Genomic DNA, 23,372 nt, shown 5'->3' with positions numbered 1-23,372 from the left:
TGCACAAAAGCATTTAATTTTGATGTTTAATCTATTTTTTCTTTTATTGCCTATGCTTTTGGTGACAGTATTACATTTTTGAAGTGCTATACTTTAGGTGTGTTTAAATTTAGAGTGGGAGGGCATTTGTAATTTTATCTTTGTGGTATTTTAATCATTTCTTACTATATTATTTGTTTAGTTCCTGAGTGTAGGTAGCAAGGGCTACCACATGATTTGGATTTTATTTGAATCCTGAGTTTCACAGAGCAAGTAGTGAGTTTAGATACTTACTGAGGGATTTAAATAAAGGTGTATCCAAATGTATTCAGTTGGTTAAATTGGGATAATGTTTAATGTGTTTGCTAAACATATTTAACATCTTTCTACTACTGAATTTATAAGCTTAAAAATCAACATATATAATACCTTATACTGAGTTATTGAGCTTAAAAACAAATAGATGTTTGGATGCCATCTTTTAAATCAGAGTTTTAAATTCTGTATTGTTTGAGTAACTTTAAAAACAAACAAACAAAAAACAAAAAAAAACCCTCTAGGACCTGTTATTTCTGATGTCGTAGTTTCAATTTCCATTTCTGCATTACAAAACAATTTTATTTTACCTATCTCAAAATGACTTTTCTAATCTAAGCAACTCTGTTAATAACCTACCAGACTTAATCATTTGGCTAGGATATGTTTGGTGAAATTGCAGCTGTCATTTGATTATATCTTTATTTTTGTTTTGACAGGTCACCCAGTTGACAGGTTTCTCAGATCCTGTGTATGCAGAAGCTTATGTTCATGTCAACCAATATGATATTGTCCTGGATGTACTTGTTGTGAACCAAACCAGTGATACTTTGCAGAATTGCACATTAGAATTAGCTACACTAGGTAAGGAAATTTACCATTAAGGAAAGATGTCACATAGTACCTCCTTATGACAGATTAAGGGAGGTGCACAGGTTTCAGTATAAAAATTCTTTCTTGAACCTTTATTGACATTTTGAACCAAGGCGTAGTTTTTCATTACCATTTAGTTTCCTTCAACTCCAGTTTTTTGAACCTCTGTCATACTGACTTTCTTATGCTCTTGGCACATTCAAATGGATTCATTTAATAAGCTTAATCTAGTGAATGTCAGTCTCTCTAGACATAATTAGAGCTATTTAAGTCACAGATTGAGCAGGTGGCTCACTTAAATTTCTGATTGCCTCATTACAGAACTAAGTATTTTCTGAATGTATAACTATTAGATACCACATGTGACCAAAGTAATAAATCATACCACATTTAGCAACATGAGATATATATTTTTTTCTTAATAAAGACATATGAATCAGACTGCCCACTTTCACATCTGGTTGTGAGGTTGGAAAATGTAAATTATATATGGGAGCAGTGCAGTGCCTCCATCAAATTTCATATGGCTTATGCAAGAGTTAAGGAACTTCAAGACATCAAGGGGAAAACAAGAAACTGTTAAGCTGCATACATTTTAAGGTTTTATGGGGTGTGTGTGTGTGTGTGTGTGTGTGTGTGTGTGTGGGTGTGTGTAGAAAAAAATACATCTCATGTTGCTAAATGTGATAACATGTATATATATTTTAACCATATCCAAACTCTTTCTTTCAGGGGATCTGAAACTTGTAGAAAAGCCATCTCCTTTGACTCTTGCTCCTCATGATTTCGCAAATATTAAAGCCAACGTCAAAGTAGCATCAACAGAAAATGGAATAATTTTTGGTAATATAGGTAAGGTGCTGTTTCATGGCATGTAATGTGTGAATATTTTTACTAAAGAATTTCTATAGTGACTAGCTGCGGACATTGTATGAGGAGAGGATCTAAATCCATTTATTCTTAATTTATGAGGCACTCTCTATGGTACCAGGCATTGTAGTATGTTCTGGATGTACAGAAATGAACCAGATAGGGTCACTGTCCTCAAGAAACTGTCAGGCAAAAGGAGATGGGTAAGGAAATATATAATTATAGTCCAATGTGATACAGGATGGTTTATTTACTATATGCTTTGAGGTTAAGAAAAAAAATGCTAACAGCGTGGAAGGCTTTATAAAGGAAGATGGTATGTTATCAAAGGATAATATTTGACCTGAGTCATTTGTTGCTAGGCACAAAAGGGTATTTCAGACCTAGGGATTAGCTTATATAGAGTCATTCAGTCAATAAGCTTATTTTGTTGCAATTTCTGTCATAAGGATAGGGCTACCATGGTGAGGAAAAAATGATAGATTGTGTTTGAGTAAGGGAAAGCAGTTATATAAAATAGATATGTGCAATAAGTAATGGTAAGTGCTGTGGGGAAAAAAAAAAAGCCTGTACTAAGTAAGATAGGAATTCGTAAAGGGATTTGGTCAGTTGTCAGAATGTTGGGGGATTGGGGAAAAAGGTTAGAAAAGATTTCATGGAGGAGTTAGTGCTCAGTAGAACACTATACATAGACAAGGATGCAGTTAGAACAAATGTAAGTGATTTGATATACTTGGAGTTTAGAATGGGTTGGAGAATGACGGCAAGAAAAAAATGAAATTAGGAAGGTTAGCAGGATAACTAACCTTCCTATTTTAATTTGTCATGCTAAGGATTTCAGACATTATCATTGAGCAATTATAAATGAGTGGCTTATAACATTATATCTTTCTGTGATAGTACTATAGAAGATTGATTGGAAGAGGCAGGAAGATTAACTGGTAGACTATTACAGAAGCCCAAATGAGAGATGCTAGAGGACTTGAGCCAACCCAGTAGTGGAATGGAGAGAAGGATGAATATTTTGTTAAGGGTATGGTTAGTGGTGGAAGTGGCTAGAGTAACCCTCAGATTTCAAGATTGAGTTTTTTGGGTTGTTTATGTTATTACCAAAACAGGATATACAGGAGAGAAGAACAAACTTTAGAAAGACATAATAGGTTAAATTTTGAGCAGGTTCAGTATTAGAGTGTCTAAAGATATTCAAGGACAGTTTGATGTGAGTGTGGGACTCGAGCAAGAGGTCTAAACTAGAGATAGACCAGGCACGGTGACTCATATCTGTAATCTCAGCACTTTGGGAGACTGGGGTGGGTGGATTACCTGAGGTTATGAGTTCAAGACCAGCCTGACCAACATGGCAAAACCCTGTCTCTACTAAAAATACAAAATTAGTTGGGCATGGTGGCGCACACCTGTAGTCCCAGCTACTTGGGAGACTGAGGCAGGTGAATAGCTTGAACCAGGAGGTGGAAGTTGCAGCAAGCTGAGATTGCATCATTGCACTCCAGCCTGGGTGACAGCAAGGCTCTGTCTCATTGTTTAAAAGCCACAGGAATAGGAGAAATCACCCACAGAGGGCATAAAGACTAAAAAGAGGGGAGATTTGAAAACAGAATCCAGGCCGGGCGCGGTGGCTCAAGCCTGTAATCCCAGCACTTTGGGAGGCCAAGGCGGGTGGATCACGAGATCAAGAGATCGAGACCATCCTGGTCAATATGGTGAAACCCCGTCTCTACTAAAAAAAAACAATACAAAAAATTAGCTGTGCATGGTGGCACGTGCCTGTAATCCCAGCTACTCAGGAGGCTGAGGCAGGAGAATTGCCTGAACCCAGGAGGCGGAGGTTGCGGTGAGCCGAGATCGCGCCATTGCACTCCAGCCTGGGTAACATGAGTGAAACTCCGTCTCAAAAAAAAAAAAAAGAAAACAGAATCCAAGCAAACAATACTGAAAGCTTGGTCAGAGGAAAAAGAGCCTACAAAGGTATCTGAAATCTGAAGTATGGTTAGAAAAGTAAGGAAAAACCTTCAGGAAGTATTTGAAGCTGCACAGGATCAAATAACTAGTTATTAAAGTCTGAAAGAGAGGTCTTTTGGATTTGGCTATTAGGGATTTAAAAACATTTATTGTGGGATATCTTGGGCATTGGTGGTAGGTTGAAGACTAAATAGAAGATGAAGAAATAAAGGTAGTGTAGACTATTCTGAGTGTAGGAACTTGGCTTTAATTAGGAATAGGAAAGGGTAGTACCAAGAACAGAAGGCAAGAATGAGTGAGGATTTATTTTTTGAAGATAAGGACAACCTTGAGTATATTTATAGACTATAAGGGAAGAAAGTTGGTAGAGAATGGGAAGGTAAAGATGTAAGAATGAAAGAGATAATGATTGGAATGGGGTCCTGGACCAAAGCAGGGATCACAGATGGCAGAAAGTATTAATCTTGAAGAAAAGAGGCAGTACTTCTCTGATAACGTATGAGAGGGAAGGATGTGAAAGTTGATTCAGAGAGAGATTTGTTTTTAGATGTGGGGCTGAAAATTAAAGGAGCCTCTTGGTAGCCTCAGTTTTCTCTGAAAGTAGAAATGTGGAGGAATGTCAAGAAAAGAGCCTGGAAAGAGAAATGCAGGCTCCAATCAGATTATAACTCTCTACTGTGGAAGAGATGGTCATAGAAGCAAATATGGTCATAGATACTCTATAGCCAGCCCTCTGTATCCATGAGTTCCACATCCATGGATTCAATCAGCCACGAACTGAAAATATTTAAGAAAAAAAAATGATGATTATGTCTATACTGAACATATAGAGATTTTTTTCTTGTCATTATATCCTAAACAATACAGTATAACTATTTACATAGCATTTATGTTGTATTAGGTACTGTAAGTAAGCTGGTGAATGATTTAAAATATGTGAGAAGATATGTATAGGTTATGTAAATACTGTGCCATTTAATATCAGGGACTTGAGCATCTACAGATTTTTGTATACATAGGGGGTCCTGGAAGCAATTCCCCATTAATACTGAGGAATGACTAATCTTGTATCATTAAGTAGTGTGGGTCAGCAATATTTATTCAAAAATATTAGTTAAGCATCTTCTATGGGAACATCGTCTACTTGTATATCCACTGCAGTGCCTAGTACGCTGCAACTGCCTTGTAAGTACTCACTGAATTGAATTATTGGTTTAACAACAAAAAATAAATTCTGTCCCCACCACTTATCAGTTGTGTGATCTGGAACAACTTATTTAAAACTCTCCGTGCTTTCATTTCTTCATGTGTAAGATGGAAGATAATAATACTATAAGATAGAATTGATGGGAGAATTAAGTAACATTTGTAAAGCATGTAGAATAGAGCTCTGTACATAGTATTATATAAACAATCTTATTGTTAATATTGTAGTTATTTGGATATTTGGATATTAAAATTTTTAAAACTGAAGCTTCCCCAGTTATTGTGGATCTTTTTGTGTATATAATTGCAGTTTATGATGTCTCTGGAGCAGCAAGTGACAGAAATTGTGTGGTCCTCAGTGATATTCACATTGACATCATGGACTATATCCAGCCTGCAACTTGCACTGATGCAGAATTCCGTCAGATGTGGGCCGAATTTGAATGGGAAAACAAAGTTAGTCTTTGGGAGATTTTCTCATACTCCTTTATCTTTCTTCCTTTTGCCCGATGTTGAGAAGTTTGCTAATAAAATTAATCTTGCTAAAAAGTATCTGACATGAAAAGCAAGTAGTCTTTAAGTATTTATTCTTGCAAATTAGCCTTAACTAGAAATCATGTAAGTAGTTTGGTAATTTGCTGTTATAAATTGATTAGAGTAGCAGTTCTATAGCAATCTGATAGGTCTGGACATTATGGATGATATTCCATACCTTCTATGTATGACTGAAAGTTAACCATTTAATCTAGTGTCTGAAAAAGGCTTTACAAAGTTCATGGTCTGTTGAGGACCTTTGGCCCTTTAAGCCTTGACTTTTATTAGAAATACTCTTTATGAGGCTAGGTGCGGTAGTTCATGCTTGTAATCCCAGCACTTTGGGGCACTGAGGCAGGCAGATTGCTCATACTCAGAGTTCTAGACCAGCCTGAGCAACATGGTGAAACTCCATCTCTACAAAAAAAAATTACAAAAATTAGCCCAGTGTGGTGGTGCATGCCTGTAGTCCCAGCTACTCCGGAGACTGAGGTGGGAGGATCACTTGAACCTGAGAGGTCGAGGCTGCAGTGAGCTGAAATCAAACTACTGCACTCCAGCCTGGGTGACAGAATGAGACATTGTCTCAAAAAAGAAGAAATAATCTATATGCTTCATATTGAATCTCTGAAGTTATCTTTATTGGGAAGTACTGATGCCAACCTGCAGCTTATTGGATTTTATAGATGTTATTTAGTTTCTTGGTGTCTACTCTTTCCAACCTAAACAGTAGGAACAAGTTTTTAATATGACATACCAGTAATTCACAGCTTTCTCACTATAAGATTTATGATCTCCTTGACTTTTTTTTTCCCCTCTCTACAGGTGACAGTTAACACCAATATGATTGATTTAAATGACTACTTACAGCACATATTAAAGTCAACCAATATGAAATGCCTGACACCAGAGAAGGTAAAATTTGACTAGGAAATTCTTAAATCTGATGGAATTACATAGTAGTTTCCTGGCCCTCCTGTATTTCCTCTAGTACATTTTCTGTTATTCAGCATGAAAAAAGCAGTGCCATTCATAGGATGTTTGAATCTGCTTACCTCTTTCTATTGGAATATAGTATCCTACTTGTTCCTAGTGCAGTGACTCAACTAAATAGTCAGATTAGTTTTTTTGTTTTCATGTCAATCTTCTCCCTTATTCAGCTAGAGGCACATTCTAAAATAGTTGATTCCAGGTGTGGTGGCTCATGCCTGTAATCCTAGCACTTTGGGAGGCTGAGATGGGCGGATCACCTGAGGTCAGGAGTTTGAGACCAGCCTGGCCAATATGGCGAAACCCCATCTCTACTAAAAATATAAAAATTAGCCGGGCATAGTAACTTGTGCTTGTAATCCCAGGTACTCAGGAGGCTGAGGTGGGAGGATCACTTAAGGTCAGGAGTTTAAGATCAGCTTGACCAACATGGTGAAACCTCATCTCTACTAAAAATAAAAAATTAGTGTGGTGGCATATGCCTGTAATCCCAGCTACTTGGGAGGCTGAGGCAGGAGAATTGCTTGACCTGGGAGGTGGAGGTTGCAGTGAGCTGAGAATGTGCCACTGCACTCCAGCTTCAGCTTGGGCAACAGAGCGAGACTCTGTCTCAAATAAAAAAAAAAAAAAAAATCACCTATGCTGTTTGGTTTTTCCTATATGTAGGTATCTAGTAAAGTAATGAATTTATCACAAATTTTTTCCAGGCCCTTTCTGGTTACTGTGGCTTTATGGCAGCCAACCTTTATGCTCGTTCCATATTTGGTGAAGATGCACTTGCAAATGTCAGCATTGAGAAGCCAATTCACCAGGGACCAGATGCTGCTGTTACTGGCCACATAAGAATTCGTGCAAAGAGTCAGGTAACGATTCCTGTTTTTGAGAGTACATATCTCTGGACAGAACAAAGGGAGGAGGAATTTATGACTTTCTTATTTCTATATGTAATATCTTTTTAGCATTAGATGCTTATACATATATAATAATAGTATGCTGTAAAGTATAACCTTTCTCATTAAAATTTCTCACCTTTTGGGCCCCTTATTCTGGGATATTTGCCTAAAACCAGATTGACTTCTGTGGAGTGTTTGTGAAATGGGTTCTCTAGAATTTTTTGAAAGCCAAGGTATAAATATAGTGACTTATTAGCTGGGCATGGTAGCACATGCCTGTAGTCCCAGCTACTCAGGAGGCTGAAACAGTGGAATCACTTGAACCTGGGAGGTGGAGGTTGCAGTGAGCCAGGATCATGCCATTGCACTCTGGCCTGGGTAACAGAGCAAGACTTCATCTCAAAAAAAAAAAAAAAAATCTAGTGACTACTTGAAAATCTAGCACTAAAAAGTAATTAACCCAGTAAAAGTAATTAACCCATTATCAACAATAAATCAAACCCTAGTATGCCTTTGATTTATTGTTGATAATGGGGTCATTGAATGGGGGCTTTATATGGAATAACCTACTGATTATATGTAGTTTAAATAAATATAAATATCTTCATTCTTCTTTACAGGGAATGGCGTTAAGTCTTGGAGATAAAATCAACTTGTCACAGAAGAAAACTAGTATATAAAAATAAACAAAAAGTTCTTGAAGCTTTACAGTTAAAATTTAGGTATGGGCTTACTGGACTCCAACATCTTTTGTACTCTTTCATGCTTATGTGTTATATAGAATCTGAGTTCATGCTGAATGCCTTCCAGCCAATAATTTATAGCCTTTCCCTTAAATCAAGATTGAGTTTAAAATTATAGTTTGTCTTTTGTCTTAACCGTTCTGAATGCTCTCCTCAAAGTATATAATGTTTCTCTCATGTACCAAGACCCTTTTCACAGTACAATAAACAGATCTATTCATAAATGTTTGTTATTTTATAAATAAATGATTACATAATTTTAGTTATGTAGCAATGGATTTCTTTTAGTTGGGTTATAAATTTCTATTATAAATTTAAATTGCTGAGTTGTGAATTTATACAGCTCATATTAAGAGAATTTACAAATTCAATGAAATAAAATAAGGTAGGCCTTGATTCACTTGATTGTTTTTTACTTATTTAATATTCCAGCATTGCTATCTCTAAAAATGCATTATTATGTTTTGAAGGGATTTTCTCCCAAATTTAGCTCCAGGGAGAAAGTATCAAAATAACTTGAGAAAACAGATCGCTCTTCAGTTTAAAGAAGTATTATGTACCCTGACTGAAATAGATACACTTGAATCATAATGAAGAGCAGATAATCCAAAATAGATTTTTAAATCATTCACATTTAGTTTGGGGTGTTCTAGGTTTGTTAGGAATTAAATTGGTTCTAACCAATTACTGAAGCTGGTACTGGGAGGATTCAACTATAGAGGATTCAAAAAGCTGTCTTTTTCTCTATCGCCTCTGTGCCTTACTCACTCCTCCCCTTTTTTTCACTTTACACTGGGGCTGGGTACCATCACACTGCAGTATAATTCCAAATGCTTCTCCAAGTTAAGTTTCCCAGAGTCTGATTGTGCTGTCCATTTTGCCTTTACGTTCACTGAGGATGACAGATAGTCTGATTTTTTTTAGCAAAGTCTAAACTTAGAAACTTAGACTATTATTTGTCTACCAGCTAGGCTTTAGGCTGCATTTCCTATGAGTCTATAGATAAGGTCTGTGAAAGACTGAAAGCAGCGTCTCCTATTTCAGTAATAATGAAATGATTTATTTTGCGTTCAAGGAGATTGATACCTTGTATGTGGGGCCACTTGCTTTAAAATAAAAAAACCCGGAAGATTACAGGGCATTTGACATTCCACAGCACTGAGATCTTAGAACAAAGCCAGGGCTTATCAAATGGGAAAGATACTGGGAATGCAGAGAAGGGATGTTGGTTCAAAGGTAGAGATTTGCAGTGAGAGCAAAGGAGCCAGTGCAACTTTGTTTGGATTAGATCATTTCCCAAACTGTTCTACTGAACATTAGTTTCCTTAGATGTCATTAGATATTCTGAGCGAAAAAGTAGTTCCATAGTCAAGTAAGTTGGGAAAAGCTTCATACTGTCCTGCACCAGGGATTCATGGTGCACGTTAGCATACCAGAGATTCTGAGAGGAAAGCAAACTAGTTTGGTTTAACCTAATATATTCTAATCTTACTTTACCAGGGAATCCTTTTTCCATGACCTATTGACAATATGTGGGACAGGAAAAGTGACTTAGCCTGTTAATGATATTAGTTTTGTAATCACAGTCAACCAGTATCACATTTCAAATCTGAAGGATTATGCATGTGTACATCCTAGAATATATCTCTGTTGATATTCTTAGAAAGTTGACATATTGAGGCCATTTTTGTTGGAATCAGATTTCCTCACATTGCCATTTTCTTAAATTCATAAATAAGGAGAACAAAGAGAAGTTAACACAGTTATCACATACATTAAACTGTTTACTTCATTAGTATTTCATTAGCTTTGTGCATGTAATAAATGTGAACTGAATTGGATAGCAGTACATTGTTTAGAGAAACTGTTTACACTATGCCCTATTATTATAGAATATAATATACATTCAAGGGTAGTAGCTGTTCACATTATAAGATACCATATAATTAGGACCATGATGTCTGGTAAGAGAATAAAGATTATTCAATACCAAATGAAAGTTTAATATATTAATATATTGAATGTGGATAAACCCGTAAAGCTTGCAAGAGAATTAAATGGCTTGCATTGCACTAATGTCACAACACTAGAGGGAGATCTATGCAGTAATTTTCATTTTGCAATTAGAAGTGATTTGCACTTTAAGTTGTTTTGTAAGAAGAAAAAGGGCCAAGTGTGGTGGCTCGTGCCTGTAATCCCAACACTTTGGGAGGCCAAGGCTGGAAGATAGATTGAGGCCAGGAATTCAAAACCAGTCTGGGCGACATAATGCGACCCTTTCTGTACAAAGAAAATTTACAAATTAGCCTGGCACAGGCACAGCCTGTATTCCCAGGCTGAAGCAGGAGGAATTCTTGGGACCAGGAATTCAAGGCTGCAATGAGCTGATTGTGCCACGGCAGTCCATCCTGGGTGACAAGGTGAGACACCCTGTCTTTTAAATAAATTAAAAAAAAAAAAAAGTCTGGGCATGATAGTTTATTCCTGTAATCCCAATCCTTTGGGAGGCTAAGGTGGGAGGATCACTTGAGCCCAGGAGTTCAAGACCAGACTGGGCAACAAAGAGATCTCCCATCTCAAAAAAAATTTTTAAAAAGAAAAAGCAAGATTATTTTTCCTTTTTTAAAAAAATTTTTTTGAGACAGGGTCTGGCAGTGGCGCAATTGCAGCTCACTGCAACCTCCACCAACCAGGCTCAGGCGATCCTCCCACCTCATTCTCCTGAGTAGCTGGGACCACAGCCACATGCCCCCAAGCCCGGTTAATTTTTGTATTTTTTGTAGAGACTGAGTTTTGCCATATTGCCCTGCTGGGTCGCGAACTCTGAGCTCAAGCAGTCCACCCACATTGGCCCCTAAAGTACTGGGATTACAGGCTTGAGCCACTGCACCTGGCTATTTTTCAATTAGCAAGGTAATTCATAAATAAGGAGAACAAAGAGAAGGAAGCTAATATAGTTGGCAGATACATAAAGCTGTTTACTTACCTTACTAATAGAAAACTTGTTTTTTCTTCTTTTAAAAAAAAACTTCAGGTCAGGCACAATGGCTCACACCTGTAATCCCAACACTTTGGGAGGCTGAGGCAGGCAGATGGCTTGAGCCTGAGGGCTCAAAAATTAGCCAGGTGTGGTGGCATGCATCTGTAGTCCCTGCTACTCAGGAAGCTGAGGTGGGAGGACCAATAAGGCCTAGGAGGTCAAGGCTGTAGTGAGCTGTGATCACCCCACTGCATTCTAGCCTAGGCCACAGAGTAAGACCCTGTCTCAGAAAAAAAAAAAAAGCCAAGATTGATAGTGATATTTTGCCACCTGTCAGAAACTTTTCTACTTAAGTGAGAAATAACATGGGAGACAAACTCATTTTAGGGGCATCAGAAAGGTAAGAGAACCAAAATACAGTATCTTTACAAATTCAATATCAAAGGTGAAATATTTGTGCTATGTATTGGGTAAAGTGAGTATTTTTATTTGTGAACTGTTCCTTCCACATTGATGAGTGTTCTAATCAATTAGCTAGTAATGTATAGCCTTTCTCTTAAGATTGACTTTAAATTATAGTTTATCTTTTAACAGTTCTGAATGCTGTCCTCAAAACAGGGTTAGGGATACCGGCGCCCTGCCTTACTTTCCTCTCCCAGATTCTTAGTATGCCGTCAATGTCACCCAACTCCATTCTCTACTTCCAGGACCTCAGGAGCCTACAGAAATAACCAGGTATGATACAGAAGCTCAGTTTAGAGTTAGGAAAGTATGGAATCCTATCTGCTACTTATTTGCTGTGTGGTCTCAGACAATAGCTAACTTAGTGAGTGCTTCCTTGTGCCAGGTATAACTGTGTGTGCTTTTTCCATGACATTTACAATGTTCACAATGACCCTCTAAGGCAAATAATGTTAATATTGTCATTTACAGATGATGATTATGGTCTTACAAGAGGTTAAGTCACTTATTCAAGGCTTAATAGTAAGAGACAAACTCAGATATAAAGCCAGGGTATCTGACACTAAAGCCTGTGCAACTAGTCACACATTGACACCACAGTCTAATCAATTTGTACCTCAGTTTCCTCATTTGTAAGGTGCTTTTAACATGTATTTAACAGAGGTGATATGAAAATGAAATGATATAATTTATTTAATGAATATTTGGCACACAGTGGATGCTCATCAGTAAGTATTCATTTCATTTCACCCCATTCACCTTCCTTACCTTGTGGAGAAAACTGAACCCTGTTCTCATTATCTTTATACTTCCCTCAGAATTTAGGTCTTCATTTTATACTGTACTTGAATGCTTTTGTTTTATAACATCAGTAACTTACTTAAAAGAATCTTCATGTCTTGAGAATTATTGAGGTATCATTGGCCCTTGACTTTGTAACTATTTGTTGTGTAGTTCTTTTAATAAGCTCTTGGCACTTTTACCTGTCAACTATTGTTAGCTGAATGTGATTGTCATAACCCATATTCCTCACGTGATGATAGATCATCTATGATAAACATACTGGCTTTGTTTGCTTTCAGAATGACAATCAAATGACTGGTTCTTTAAAGTTGAGCCCAGGTTACAGGAACAGTGTGATGTTTAGGGGTTACTCACTGTGATCAAGAGTCACTTCTAATAATCTGACCACTTTCTCTTTGTTTTCTCCATCTAGCAATGGCAGAATTTCTGAGAAGTCAGTCATGCAGTGACAAAAGAATGCAAGTGGGATTTGTGTCTTTTATCTAGGGCTCTGTCTATAATTATAGGATTCTGAGAAAACTTTGTATTGTATATATTTTGGAATAATTATTGTATTAGGGTCCTCTAGAGGGACAGAATAATAGGAGATAGATAGATAGACTAATAGGAGATATATAGATATATTAGATAGATATAAAGGATATATATAGATATATATATAAAGGATAGATATATAAAGATATGTATAGATATATATATGAATGATATATATATGTGTGTATATATATATGTGTGTGTGTGTGTGTATGTATGTATATATATATATATATATATATATATATATATAAAGGGGGGTTTACTAAGTATTAACTCACACAATCACAAGGTCCCACAATAGGCTATCTGCAAGCTGAGGAGCAAGGAAAGCCAGTCTGAGTTCCAAAACTGAAGAACTTGGAGTCTAATGTTCGAGGACAGGAGGGATCCAGCACTGAAGAAAGATGTAGGCTGGAAGGCTAGGCCAGTCTAGTCTTTTTTTGAGATGGAGTTTCACTCTTGCTGCCCAGGCTGGAGTGCCATGGCACTATCTCGGCTTACTGCAATCTCTGCCTCCTGAGTTCAAACGATTCTCTTGCCTCAGCCTCCGAGTAGCTGAGATTACACGCACCCACCACCACACCCAGCTAATTTTTTGTATTTCCAGTAGAGATGGGCTTTTACCATGTTAGCCAGGCTGGTCATGAACTCCTGACATCAGGCGATCCGCCTGCCTCGGCCTCCCAAAGTACTGGGATTACAGGCGCAAGCCACCGTGCCTGGCCTCAGAGTAGTCTTTTTCACGTTCTTCTGCCTGCTTTGTATTCTAGCCACACTGGCAGCTGATTAGATGGTGCCACCCAGAGTAAGGGTGGGTCTGCCTTTCCCAGCCCACTGACTCAAATGTTAATCTCCTTTGGCAGCACCCTCACAGACACACCCAGGATCAATACTTTACATCATTCAATCAAGTTGACAGTATTAACCATCACAATTGTAAAACCAACACAATACACAAATGGAATGCAGCATGGCGAACTGAAACAGTCCTGAATCAATTTTTCTAAATTTTTTCTCAATTCACTAAGTAGCTTTGTGAAAACAGACAGGTGTCCCTGTATGGACCTATCTCCTTATCTGTAAAATGAAATAATTTAGTTAGCTGACTTTATGAGTTTCTAGCTTAAAAATCTGTACTAAAAAGCCTTGTGTTTTGTTTTTATCTTTTTAAAAATATCCTTATTGCCATAAACAAGGGCAAGAAAGCCTTGTGTTTTTACAGCTGCCTCTTCAACAAGCTCTATAAATCAACTGGGATATCTCTACCTGGATGTTACCAATGGGCACATCAAAATGAAATGGAATTTATCTTGTTCCCCTAATTTGTTCCTCTACCGTGCTCTCCGGTCATTTATGCTAGACACCCAGTAGTCATCCTTAAAACTCTTCCCTCACACCTATATCTCATCAGACACCAAGCCTCATTTTTTCCCTTCTTCAGTATTTTTCTAATCTCTCCCCACTCCCAGTGCCATTGTCCTGGTTTAGACTCTTGTCATCCTTAACATGGTCTACTACAGTAGCCTAACCATAAATTTCACATATAATTTTAAAGTTAAAGCTTATGCCTTAATATTGATCATATACAACAGTATCTATACAATTTTTGGACCTGGTCAGACTCTTCCCTGCTAATACTATTTTTAAGAGGCATACTGAAAAATGAACAGTCCAAAGATTTAATAATATTTTTAATAATAAAAATGAAAAATGGTCAAGATGCTCCAAAATGAGCAATAGTGGTGTGTCTATAGTCTGTACCAGAGTACCCAATAGATAGTAGATGTTTAATGAATATTTGTTGAGTGACCAAATGAATGATGCATACAATCATAAAGATAACTAGAGTGTGGACTAAATTACACCATGGGCATGTGCCTAGGAAATAATGTTAGGTGAGAAAAAAGACAGCACTCTCCTGCATTATGATAATGTCTCCTACGTAAGATGAATCAGGGCCAGGGGCAGTGGTTCATGCCTGTAATCCCAGCACTTTGGTAGGCCAAGGTGGGTGGATCACCAGAGGTCAGGAGTTTGTGACCAGCCTGGCCAACATGGTGAAACCCTGTCTCTACTAAAAATACAAAACAATTAGCTGGGCATGATGGCAGGCACCTGTAATCCCAGCTACTCTGGAGGCTGAGGCAGCAGAATAGCTTGAACCTGGGAGGTGGAGGTTGTGGTAAGCCCAGGTCGTGCCATTGCACTCCAGTCTGGGCAACAAGGCAAGACTCTGTCGCAAAAGAAAAAAAAAAAAAGATGAATCAGTGTATGTTGTAGATACACTGCCCATCTCTCCAAGTGAATACGAAATTGAAATATCACATCAGTCTTATCTCCAGTACATCTTGAAAACAAATGCTGTCTAACCCACCCACCCTGTTACTGGGTGTAGCTAAGATATTTTGTTGGCTGGAGTTCCTGATTCCAGCTTTTGTGATTTTTAGATCTGTGATCTTGATCTCTTGGGCTTCAAAGTAGCTGAAACCTCAGCCTTTTCTAAGCATCCTCTTGTGAGTAAACACTGCATTCCCTTATAAAAGGGTGGGGACAGACTCCTACCACATAGGACTTTATCAAACAGGATGTAGGGAAAATGCCCATCTGGCTCAAGGAGTCTGGGAAAATTACTACCGCTACTGAGCCAGGCAAACCATTTCTGAAAGCCCAACAACATTAAAAAAAAGTGAATTTAATGAATTGTAATCAAAATTTTCTCTTTTTACAAAGTTGTTTAAGGTCACACTTTTTTTTGCTGTTTTGTTTTGGTGACCCCTTGCTTTGAGTAAAGGTATGACTGCTTTCTGTTAGGCTAAGAGCATGTTTTCCATACTTTTCCTGCCAGAACACTAGTATTCCACAAATTAGACAAATGTGTTCCCACAGCTAAAGTCAGATAGCAATGATCTTTTTCCCAAGTTGGTAGAACAAATTTTGTCAATTTTATGTTTCTTCCCTATAAAGGTTTTTAACACTTTAATATCTGCTACCAAACTTTAAAAGTTCTGAGGAAGGATTATGGAAATATTAATACTTGGTTAGATGAATGTTCTTGGTCTAACAGCTTGTCTTTGTGGCCATGTGTGTTCCTTGTGGTTTTATATGGCATGAATATATTTTCAGTCAGTAAATCATTTCTTGTTTATCAAATTGAATGGAATATCTTAGTATTTCATGGTTGTAGCAAAGGACAGTTTGATTTCTAGATGCCCCACTACTATCCTAGATGTTTGTATAAAATACAAAATTCAAATGTCCTTATATAATCCATATATAATGCCAATAGACACTATTTACCCTAATGAAATAAGCCTTTGTAATGGAAATATAAATTCAAGTTCAGGTAGCCCCCTTCAATGTAAAAGAACTCTGGAAACGCCTTGGAAGAATGCACCCTTGTTTTTGGCACTCAACCCATATACTTTTTCCCTCATTCCCCAAACTAAGATGCAACATAGGGACTTAGTACCAAGGACCCTTGGGTTCTGAGTGGTAATAACTGCTGTACATCTAGTGTTACACTATATCCGGATGTTACTAAGACTAAGATACAGTTTGGTGACTATTTTAAGGGCACAGAAACACCAAATGCTGTGAGAGCAAAGAAAACTGGTGGCTATCAGAGGAGAGTCAGGCATGATTTCATAAAGAGGTGACATTTGAATTAAGCCTTGAAAAGCATAAATTTGCCTGTTTAATGTCAGGTAAGGAATAGGGAAAAGGGGTGATAAAACCGTTCCAGCCACAAAACAGGTGGGATAAAGTCACAGAGGTGTATGACACAGAGAGGTAGGTTCTATTCAACATAGCATTTTTGGGAGGCAATACAATTACGCTGGAGACGGTAAATTTGAACACATAAGTGACAGATTTGCCTTTTTTTTCCTCTTTTTTTTTTTTTTGAGATGGATTCTCACTCTGTCACCCAGGCTAGAGTGCAGTGGTGCAGTCTCAGCTCATTGCAACCTCCGCCTCCTGGGTTAAAGCAATTCTCCTGCCTGAAGCCTCCTAAATACCTGGGACTACAGGCACATGTCACCACGCCAAGCTAATTTTTGTACTTTGAGTAGAGACAGGGTTTCACCGTGTTAGCCAGAATGGTCTCAATCTCCTGACCTAAAGATCCACCCACCTCAGCCTTCCACAGTGTTGGGATACAGGCATGAGCCACTGCGCCCGCCTGGCCTGCTTGTTTGTTTTTTAAAACACAGAGTCTTGCTCTGTCACCCAGGCTGGAGTGCAGTGAGTGGCATAACCTTAGTTCACTGTAACCTTGAACTCCTGGGCTCAAGCAATCCTCGCACCTCAGCCTCCCAAGCAGCTAGGACTCGGGTGTATGTGCCATCACACCTAGCTAATTTAAAAATTTTTTTCTTTTTTGTAGCAATAGGGGTCTTGTTGTGTTGCCCAGGCCGGTCTTCAACATCTGGCCTCAAGTGATTCTCCTGCTGCACCCTCCCAGAGTGCTGGGATTACAGGTATGAGCCATTGAGCCCAGCTCAGATTTGCATTTAGAAAAAAACCTTTGAAGAATAGATTGGAAGTGTGGGAGACCACTTAGAAGCCAACTGTAGAAGCGAAAGTTCAGGCCAGGTGTAGTGGTTCATGCCTATAATCGTAGCATTTTGGGAGGCCAAGGTGGGGGTATTGCTTGAGCTCAGGAGTTTGAGACCAGCCTGGGTAACATAGTGAGACCCCTGTCTCTACAAAAGCTAAAATAATCAACCCAGCATGGTGGCCCAGCTACTCAGTAGACTAATCATTTAGCTATGATTGTGCCACTGCATTCCAGCCTGGGCAACAGATGGAGACCCTGTCTCTTTTTAGAAAAAAAAAGTGATTTTGACAGAACATGATGTGGAAAGTGGGACATGGAAGCAGGAGGGAGTAAGGGACAGGTGGAAGCCTTTAAGAAAAGTTACCTGTTTTCGTAAGGGAAATACTGCTCTGAAAAATGTATAGGGATACCAAATGTGCTGTTCTTCATACGTAAAACCCTTCCTGTCTTAAGCCACTACTAAAGTGACATGAAATTTAATCAGTAAAGGTGTGTACAGATGGGTGATGGAGTAGTTATTAATAGGGTTTGTCATGGTGATCTTTATCCACAGAACTAATACCATACTATGAAGTTGAAGGATATGAAATTGTTTCTTTTATGGGTTAAAAAAAGTCAAGTATCAGCAATTTTATGTGATTCAACCTAATAGTTTGTGAATTACTTAGTTTCTCCTATTACTTCCTGCTTCCTTTTAGGCCATCTTATTGCCTTTTTTATTTTTTTTTAAGATGAACAATATATTTCATCAAGGGGAATTCCAGGAATGCTGGAGAGGCAAGTGTGGTAAATAGAAAGTATGCAGGCTCTAGAATCAAATAAACCTGGAATTAGATTTTCCTCTGTAATTTATTAACTATGATCTTAGGTAAGTCAGTCTGTTTTAGCCTTATTTTTTTGTTCTGGAAAATGGAAATAAATAGTGCCTGCCTTGTAGGGTTATTAAATGAGAAAAGTCATGGCTTTTGTTAGTGTGTGGCATAGAAAAGATGTTGAATGAAAGTCTCAGCTGTCCCCTCTCCCTTTCATTTTTCCTACTTGCTTATTCACAAAAGGTTTGACATAAAACTCAGATTTCTCTGCTTCCTTGTGTCCCAGAAAAACTCAGTTATGCCAGGGATTTTGATGTGTATAAGAAATATTCATGGCCGGGCGTGGTGGCTCACGCCTGTAATCCCAGCACTTTGGGAGGCCGAGGTGGGTGGATCACGAGGTCAAGAGATCGAGACCATCCTGGTCAACACGGTGAAACCCCGTCTCTACTAAAACTACAAAAAATCAGCTGGGCATGGTGGCGCGTGCCTGTAATCCCAGCTACTCAGGAGGCTGAGGCAGGAGAATTGCCTGAACCCAGGAGGCGGAGGTTGTGGTGAGCCGAGATTGCGCCATTGCACTCCAGCCTGGGTAACAAGAGCGAAACTCCGTCTCAAAAAAAAAAAGAAAAAAAAAAAAAAAAAAAAAGAAATACTCATTTAACTTCAAGCCAAAATCTTTTAAACTAAGTGGCCATTTAAACTTTTAAATGTCATTCCATGGAATTGCTTTAGTGTACAGTTTGCATCAAGTTTTTTCCAGAATGCCACAGCCTCATCACTTTTCACATCATTCAGGAAGTTACTCATTTAGCCCAGACTTCCAATAAGCTCATACATAGAGACTGTGTCATATTCTTCTGGAAGTGTCATCACCATTTTTTAAAAATGTGATAACTGCTTTTTGAAAGGAAAAAAGACCATTGAAATTGTATGTATTTGCTTATATTCCTCACTTTGAATCCAACCCCAAAAGGTGAACACATAGTTGCTGACCCCTCACATTTCTGAATCCCAAAGGCACAACTGAATTTCTGCCTCAATTTCCCTGCTTATTTTTATTCCCTGGTGGGTTTTGATTTTACATTAATTCTCTGTTTTTAATTGAGCTCCTCCTTTGTGCAGGCACTCATGTCACAGCATGTATGTGATGAATAAGACAGACAAAATCTTTGCGCACATGTGCTTACATTCCTGTGACAACCAGCAAATAAGGTGTTGTCAGAGTGAGTAAGTCCTAGGAAGGAAATAAATTAGGCTAATGGGGTAGACATTGGCTGGTAGATGGGGAAGGTAACTAAAAAAGGTTTTCAGGGAATTAAAGTAGTTAACAAGGACCCGAGTTGCTCTGGCCCCCAACTCCCCTCGAGGGTTGGATTCTGGTATCTAGCCACTGCCTAGGACTGCCCCTTAAACCCAAAGTATCCATCCAGATGTCTGATATGACTGCTATCCTGACTTCATCCCCATTTTGTGGAACCTGGCGGCCTTGTGCTGTCTGCTTGAATTTGCCCCTGGCTGAAATCAAGCCTTGATTCTCCACTAAATGATGGCCTTTTTAAACTTAAAAATTAGTAACTACTAACTAGTGTCTGTTCGATGAAAATAGAAAATGACGAAAGGCAAAAATAAAATATCAGAGATAAATACTGAATACTTATACGATTTCAGGTGTATTTTATTCTTTTTTTTTTTTGAAACAGAGTCTTGCTATGTTGCCCAGGCTGGAAAGCAGTGGTGTAATCTCAGCTCACTGCAACCTCCACCTCCCAGGTTCAAGTGATTCTCCTGCCTCAGCCTCCCAAGTAGCTGGGATTACAGGCGTGCACCACCACATCAAGCAAATTTTTGTATTTTTATTAGAGACAGGGTTTCACCATGTTGCCCAGGCTGGCGTCAAACTCCTGGCCTCAAGTGATCCACCCACCTCAGCCTCCCAAAATGCTGGGATTAAAGGCATGAGCCACCATGCCCGGCCTATATATATATATTTTTAATCAAAGTATGATCATAATATGACCTTTTTATTCAACCATATAAACCAGTTTCTGTTTCAATATCTGCTTCCATATTACTTTATTTTTATTTATTTTTTATTTTTTGAGACGGAGTTTCGCTCTTGTTGCCCAGGCTGGAGTGCAATGGCGCGATCTCGGCTCACCGCAACCTCCGCCTCCTGGGTTCAGGCAATTCTGCTGCCTCAGCCTCCTGAGTAGCTGGGATTACAGGCATGCACCACCATGCTCAGCTGATTTTTTGTGTTTTTAGTAGAGACGGGGTTTCACCATGTTGACCAGGATGGTCTCAATCTCTTGACCTCGTGATCCACCCGCCTCGGCCTCCCAAAGTGCTGGGATTACAGGCGTGAGCCACCGCGCCCGGCCTTCCATATTACTTTAAATAGTTTCTGTCATGCTGATGATATACCACAATTGATTCAACCCATTCATTGGGGACTAAAGAATAATTATGACAATCAGAGCAGTAACTAACCACTGAGCACTTAACGCATGTTAAGAACAATGGTGATTTTACACACATCATTTCTTTCTTTCTTTTTTTTTCCCAAGACAGAGCCACTGTCTTGCCCAGGCTGGAGTGCAGTGGCACGATCTCAGCTCACTGCAACCTCTGCCTCCCTGGTTCAAATGATTCACCGGCCTCAGCCTCCTGAGTAGCTGGGATTATAAAAGCATACCACCACACCTGGCTAATTTTTGTATTTTTAGTAGAAACAGGGTTTCACCACGTTGGTCAGGCTGATCTTAAACTCCTGACCTCAAGTAATCCACCCACCTTGGCCTCCCAAAGTGTTGGGATTATAGGCGTGAGCCACTGCACCGGCATGCACACATCGTTTCTGAGGCAAAGAATGTTAGGTAGCTTGCCTGACACCATTCAGATGGTAAGTAAAGAAACTGCTTAAAAAAAAAAAAAAAAAAAAAAAAAAAAAAAAAAGGGCTGAGCAGAAATGACATTTGCTAAACATGGAGTATGGGCTAGGCTGCATACTAGTTTCAGCAGGGAGGTAACTTGTGCTATTTTCCTTAATCTTCAAAGGTCAGAATTCTGTAGCCCTTCCCTAACTGTAGTGGGAGACATGCCTCTGAATGTCCGCTCCCACTAAGACTGCACATAATGTGTGCAGAAATTAGGGTACTATCAGGAAGTGGGGAAATAGATGCTGGGCAGCCAAACATTGACAGATAGCCATTATTGCCTTGCCTTAGGCTATATTCCTGTCTCCTGTTCTGGTTTTTCTCCATGGTGGCTTCCCTACCCTGAGCGTCTCACCTCTTACCCTCTCTGAGGTTTAGCTTGTTCATCTGTAAAATGGATATACCATGGTTATTATTATGCCAGGCTATTAAACAGAAATATGGCCCACCACTGGGTAACCATGTTTTGAGGAATGGGTGGGTTACTGGGTCCCCACCAGTGCCCTTTGAAAAAGTATGAAGGGAACAGTCAGACTTTAGGAACCTAAGAGATTGAGGAAGAAGGAAACCAAATAGGATTTGGTTTTTCTCCAAAGTCACTGAAGGAAATAGGGAAAGAGGGGATAGAATGGAGGGACCTCTAGCAACCTCATTTAAGTGCAAAACAATCAGTGTATGTGACAAGTCACGATTCCTTTAAAACCCTGCTGGTTTCCTGGGAGAGCTGCTTACAGTTGACCTACTGGTCTCATTGATTCCCAGATAAGGCATGGCAGTCAGCCAACAGCAGGCATCATCAGACAACTGGGAAGACGCTTGGAGGCAGAAACTGAAGTGTGATGCCACATATACGGGGGATCTGAGCTGTACATTTGCACACTGACAGTAAGTTGTTGACAGCAAATTGCAGAGACTAAGCAAGAATGGTGGTGCTCCCATGGCAGCTAGGCCCTTAGCAAAGACAAAGAATATGCTCTGTCATGGGGGATCAAAGAGCACTGGGAAGCAGCACCTAACCGCATGTTTGTGGCCCTGGCTTCTACTTTGATTTCTACCACTAACTAAGGAGAGTGAAATAGCTCTCCCTTTCTCTGACTTAATCTTCAGGGCCAGCTCAAATGGCATTTCCACTATAAAGTTCACTTAGGCTCTGAATTGTTCCTTTTTCTGTGTTCACACCGTACTCTCTATTCCACCATTACACAACATAGCACAATTTAGCGTCGTACTTTATCTCACCTCTAAAATAGAGTTAGTATTTGCCCTGTGTTCCCCCCAGGACTGTTCCAAACTGAGTCAGGAATAAGAACATTGATCCAAATGCTGGCATGAACTCACTGTACATTAATGATAACAACATGTGGGGACCACACTTTACACTTTATAATGCAGTTTTGTACCCATTATCTCATTTGATCCTCAAAGTAACCCAATTATTAGGTTACTGTTTCACAAATGGGAAAACTGAACTCAAAGAGGCGAAGTAATTGGCTAAAGTTGCTTGGCTAGTAAGTAATAGAGCCAGGAATGGAACCCTGACCTCTGACCAGGGCCTATCCTCTGTCTACAGCTAGTGCTCGACTTACGACCACGATTGGGACCGGCAGACTGGTTGTAACACGATTTGGTCTAAGTTGAGTAGGCTATATGTACAGTTGAAATGGTGCACGCGGAGATGGTAGTGCTGCCGGAAGCTGGTCCGCACTGTCATACGCCCAGCTGGGCAACGTTTGCACTGCCAGACGCGGAGCAGTCGTGGCTAGCGATTGTGGTGGTAAAGTCGAATGGTCATAAGTTGCATAGGTCGTAAGTCGATCAATACCTGTATTACATGTTGTTACTTTTACTGCTGGAACAATCCTTGATTCATTGAAAAATAGGCAAATAAACAAAAACCGCCCCTTTTTTTTTTTCCCAAAAAACTTTAATTTTTTGGCAGTTTACTTTCTCTGCCTCCTGCTTAAAGGAAACCTAGCTCTTTCTCAATGCAATACCTCCCTTATATCTTCTTCCAGCTTCTTGATTAGACACTGCCTTTTCTCACTTCTTCCATATACTACTGGGGACTTCACTGGCAGTCTTGTCATTCCCCATTGACACTAACCTACCACCATACTTCTCCCACTTGCAAAATTTACTTCTCCTTTGAGGCTTATACCATCCAGCTCAGCCTATC

General features: G+C 39.1%; 1 protein-coding gene across 2 annotated transcripts in view; it reads left to right on the top strand.

Annotated features, from left to right (window-relative positions):
- The window catches only part of COPB1 (COPI coat complex subunit beta 1), a 43,901-nt gene extending 35,535 nt beyond the window's left edge, over window positions 1-8,366 (top strand). For both annotated transcript variants that reach the window (XM_032241023.1, XM_032241024.1), the window contains exons 17-22: window positions 735-879; window positions 1,621-1,740; window positions 5,255-5,400; window positions 6,304-6,393; window positions 7,176-7,331; window positions 7,982-8,366. In XM_032241023.1, the coding sequence (XP_032096914.1) occupies window positions 735-879; window positions 1,621-1,740; window positions 5,255-5,400; window positions 6,304-6,393; window positions 7,176-7,331; window positions 7,982-8,041 (717 nt within the window). In that variant the 3' untranslated portion in view covers window positions 8,042-8,366. The remainder of the gene's footprint in view (window positions 1-734; window positions 880-1,620; window positions 1,741-5,254; window positions 5,401-6,303; window positions 6,394-7,175; window positions 7,332-7,981) is intronic.
- The last annotated feature ends 15,006 nt before the right edge of the window (window positions 8,367-23,372 follow it).

Source organism: Sapajus apella, unplaced genomic scaffold, assembly GCF_009761245.1.
Source record: "Sapajus apella isolate SASKATOON/1434 unplaced genomic scaffold, GSC_monkey_1.0 scaffold47, whole genome shotgun sequence".
NCBI classification, from domain to species: domain Eukaryota; kingdom Metazoa; phylum Chordata; class Mammalia; order Primates; family Cebidae; genus Sapajus; species Sapajus apella.
The sequence above is the reverse complement of the archived record's forward strand: the minus strand, read 5'-3'. Positions and strand labels throughout refer to the sequence as shown.